Below are 4,573 nucleotides of genomic sequence, written 5' to 3' on the forward strand. Positions count from 1 at the left end.
CCCTGTGGTTAAGTCTTCCCCACTGTCATCTTCCCTGTGGTTAAGTCTTCCCTGTGGTTAAGTCATCCCTGTGGTTAAGACTTCCCTGTGGTTGTCTTCCCCGTGGTTAAGTCTTCCCTGTGGTTGTCTTCCCTGTGGTTAAGTCTTCCCTGTGGTTAAGTCTTCCCTGTGGTTAAGTCATCCCTGAGGTTAAGACTTCCCTGTGGTTAAGTCTTCCCTGTGGTTAAGTCTTCCCTGGGGTTGTCTTCCCTGTGGTTAAGTCTTCCCTGTGGTTAAATCTTCCCTGTGGTTAAGTCTTCCCTGTGGTTAAGTCTTCCCTGTGGTTGTCTTCCCTGTGGTTAAATCTTCCCTGTGGTTGTCTTCCCTGTGGTTAAGTCTTCCCTGTGGTTAAATCTTCCCTGTGTTTAAATCTTCCCTGTGGTTAAGTCTTCCCTGTGGTTAAGTTTTCCCAGTGGTTAATTCATCCCTGTGGTTAAGTCTTCCCTGTGGTTAAGTCTTCCCTGTGGTTAAGTCTTCCCTGTGGTTAAGCTTTCCCAGTGGTTAAGTCATCCCTGTGGTTAAGTCTTCCCTGTGGTTAAGTCATCCCTGTGGTTAAGTCATCCCTGTGGTTAAGTCTTCCCTGTGGTTGTCTTCCCTGTGGTTAAATCTTCCCTGTGGTTAAGTCATCCCATACTCTGTTGCTTGTTGGTGCCTTTGGTAATGATGCAGTTGTTGTTTATTGGTCCCATTAATGTCATTTTCTTACCCCAGATAAAGGGAGAAATAGAAACCTTTAACAAAGTAATGGCTTATTTAAAATGCATTGCTTTCTGTCTGTGTCACACACACGCATGCTCACACACTCACACTAACCACTCTCTGTAATTGCATGGCAAGCATCCAGTCTGTCTTCAAGAAATTTTGCCCAACTACTCAGAAATGTTTTGTTTATTTATCTGTCATTTGCAAAAATATTCATAATTGTCAGAAAAAGGTGTGTGGGCAAACGTATTTAATGGCTCGGCATGAGTTCTTACTCTGCAATTCAGTTATTTCATCATAAAGGAAAACATAAAACAGCATCCCACACTAAGCTTATCAAGCGTTTACAAGAGCCAGTTACAAGTCGCTGGTTATCATAGGGCCAGCATACAAATACTCCAGTCGACATATCAAGTATAAATGTCAAATAATCAAAACCTGGAATGTCCATTAGGCAGTCTCTCCATGTTTTTTTGAGTTTCAGAAATACAAGCCTTCACCCACACAGATCTGCAGGGCTGGAATGAACATGTCTTCTTCAAATGTTGACAAGTGCAGCAGATGCACAGGGCTTAGCGGTCCATGCTACATGGTGAGTATGGCCGTTTCTGTCCTTAGTCCAGCTGTCCAGTCAATCACAACGTATGGTAGATCGTTTAACTTGTTTCCTTCAACCCTGAAATCTAGTAAACCCCATCCGTAGGAAAAAGAATTGAACACCTGTTGCCTTGAGTGAAATCCACGGCTAAGTTTCAGACAAGGAATGGAACTGCACTGAAGTGATGTGAATAGGAAATGGAATTACAGTTAGTTTGATAAATCTGTTAACTGCAATGGTCATTCCAAAATAAAACATTTTATTATAAAATATAAATACAATCATAATATTTTAAAGTTATAATAATTATTCAATCTGAGATGAAGAGTTGAACAAGAAAGGAACTGAAAAAGTAAATATAGAATTGGGTTAATTTGTGATGTGGTCCAAACAGAAGTGCGGTCCACGTTTTCCTCACGGAGGATTCATGCATGCTTGTGGGTAAAGACTCTCTGTCCATCGTGACAAAACCAGCAGGCACTTGGTCTTGGATAATGTCCAATCTTGAGCCTTGTGTCATGTCCTCACTAACACGGCACAAACAGAAGAATCCCACAGACTATGTGAAAGCCATGTCAGACTGGCACCATAGGCAGTCAGTGCTGAGTCTAAGGCCTGGTGAGTGTGGAATAGACAGTCTGCTCCCAGTTTGGGCTGTGGCTGTGGGGTGGAGGGATAGCTAGGCTGTTGATGAGCGGGCTGCCGTAGGGGTGGCGAGAGGAGTGGAAGTAGGGGTACTGATAGAGACCTGCGGGGTAGCTGGTGTAGGCACTGTAGTAGCTGGGGCTCTGGAGGTCTGCATAGTCACACTGGGGGCTGGGCAAGGAGGAGGAGGAAGAGGAGGCTGCAGAGGAGGGGCAGCTCCCGGAGTTGAGGGGGGTGTAGTCGGGGTGGGGTGGCGGGGAGCTGTGGGACTGCTGGCTGCTGTAGTGCCTGGGACTCAGCTGCTCCGTTTTGATCTGCGTTCTGTGGTGAAGGCCATCGCTGTTACTTGAGGACGAGGAGGAAGAAGGGGGTGCCGACCCCGCTCCCGGCCCTTTAGGACCCCAAGGCGAGGCATTGCTGTGGGAGTGGCCATAGGAGGAGCTTAGGGACCCAGAGGGGGCGTTGGGTCCTTGCCCCCCCTGCCCGTGGTTGGGAGGTGCATCGGCAGAGCCATGCCCGTTGAGTGGCAGGTACTGGTCAAACTCGTGGACGTCGAAGGCCTCCATGTTGCTGATGACGTCAGTGCTCAGCTCTGAGATATCCACGTTGCTGAAGTCGATGTTCTGCCGACCACCGTCCAGGGGGTGCCGGCCCTCGTGTTTCACCCCCAGGTGCAGCTCTGTCTTGGGGGTGGTGGGGGGTGTGGGGGGTCCATGTGGTTGGCCTTTAAAAAAAGACACAACAGATGCCTAAACATTAGTTACCATATGCAAACAAAAAGGGGAAACCTGCATACTGCGCAACTAAAAGAGGGAGGGACAAGATCCTCTAGTGAGGACCAGATAAATACCATGCCCAGGTCACTTCCAAACTTTGGGCTAACTGTTATTATTTAATATCAATTGATCGGGAATGCAAAAATGAATCGAATGGTGAAAGCCACTCACTTGTCCGCTCTAGATGATGTTGTCCATCCCCCATGGAGGTCGGTCTGGCCAGACCAGGTTCAGCCTTGTACATCTGGCCCGGGTGGAGGTGGGCCAGCTCAGCCCCGGAGTCCGAGTCACTCTGACCTGGCTTGGTGCTCTTCCTTCTCCGTGGTTGGTACTTGTAGTCAGGGTAGTCTTTTTTGTGTTGGACCCTCAGTCTCTCTGCCTCCTCCACAAATGGCCTCTTCTCGCTTTCAGAGAGCAGGCTGGAAATTGATGACAGGTTGGGTTGAGTTGTGGACTACTATAAGATGCACAGTGTTGGATGTCCTAATGAATATCATGTAAATGGCGTGTAGAATTAGGGTAATCATGATGAAAAGGCAATGTTGTGCCGTACGTTTTAGGAAACATGACTAATAAAGTAATAATACGTATTTTTTAACTTGTCAGCAATGAACCTTGTGTACATCAATTTTAACTGCATATTTTTGTGCCACGTTCTATGCAGGCACATTATGCACGCGGATGTGTATTATATCCCCCATTACATATATACATCTATACTGACCGCCATAGCTTCCCCAAGGTCTTGCTGAGTTCGGCGTTGTGGAGATGCGGGTACTGGTCCGCTAGTTTCCTGCGCGCCGCCTGCGCCCACACCATGAACGCGTTCATTGGCCGCTTCACATGGGGTTTGTTTTTCAGAGCTCGGTCTCCTCGTGTAGGCATCGGTACGAGCGACCAGTCGTATCCGTTCAGAACCTGAGTCACCGCGTCTCGGATGCACGCGGGAAACCGGTTATCCTCTTCGCCGGTGTCCAGTTTTGGGGTAATCCCGTCGCCGGGTGAGTGCCTGGGCGCCTGTCCATCGGAGCCGGTTGGAGAGGACGGGACGTCCGAATCCGAGTCGTCCTGCGACATCGAGCTAGCAGTTCCCGTTGGACTGCATGGATGGTTGTTGAACGACTTACTATTTTCCTCGGTCATGTTCAGCGCAAAATTGATGTGGTGTATCTAGTTACATGTAGGTTGCACCAAATGTGCATTTTACGCACGGAGCCTTAATTAAGTGACCAAAAATGTAAAATCCCAAACGCTCTTTGTGATGTTCGTTTTTATTTATTTATCTCTCACACTGTTGTACGTTTTTGTTGTTGGATATGATGTCTACAATGTCGTCTCAGTTTTATACTGACACTTTTTGTTCTGCCAAGATAATGTTGTTGGAATCGGGTTGGGTCCTCTCACGCCACGCCTCATATCTCATTGGTTTGGACATAGCTCCACTGGTTCCTCCCATTTTTAGGAAATATGAGCCAGTGATTTGATCATTTGTGTTACATCATTTCTAATGATTAGTTTAGCTGTATAACCTATGTTAAATGTATTATATCAGCCAGACGTTAAATATGATACTCTTAGCCATAATTATCCATGGTCAGAATTTCTGGTTTACATTCAGATACATTGACTGTGGAACCATATGTGCAAGGCATGGACCTATGAACCTGCAACGTCATAGCTGTCAAAAAGAAATACAGAGATTTGTTCACTCTTTTCAGAGCTTAATGTTTTCCTCCTCTTCAGTACACATGGCCGTATACTGGGGGTAGCTCATCCAGGTGTTGTAGTAGTACACGGGCTGGGCAGCATAGCA

The 4,573-nt window shown here is 47.0% G+C and overlaps 1 protein-coding gene across 1 annotated transcript; it reads right to left on the bottom strand.

The window, feature by feature from the left end:
- Positions 1-909: 909 nt before the first annotated feature.
- On the bottom strand, positions 910-4,163 carry sox8a (SRY-box transcription factor 8a). Its single transcript, XM_024386593.2, has 3 exons — positions 3,485-4,163; positions 2,932-3,179; positions 910-2,708 (listed from the first exon to the last, which is right to left on the bottom strand). Exons 1-3 carry the CDS (start codon positions 3,901-3,903, stop codon positions 1,948-1,950), a joined length of 1,428 nt encoding a protein of 475 aa, XP_024242361.1. The 5' UTR covers positions 3,904-4,163; the 3' UTR covers positions 910-1,947.
- Positions 4,164-4,573: the final 410 nt, after the last annotated feature.

This window comes from Oncorhynchus tshawytscha, linkage group LG24 (assembly GCF_018296145.1).
Source record: "Oncorhynchus tshawytscha isolate Ot180627B linkage group LG24, Otsh_v2.0, whole genome shotgun sequence".
In the NCBI taxonomy this organism is placed as follows: Eukaryota; Metazoa; Chordata; class Actinopteri; order Salmoniformes; family Salmonidae; genus Oncorhynchus; species Oncorhynchus tshawytscha.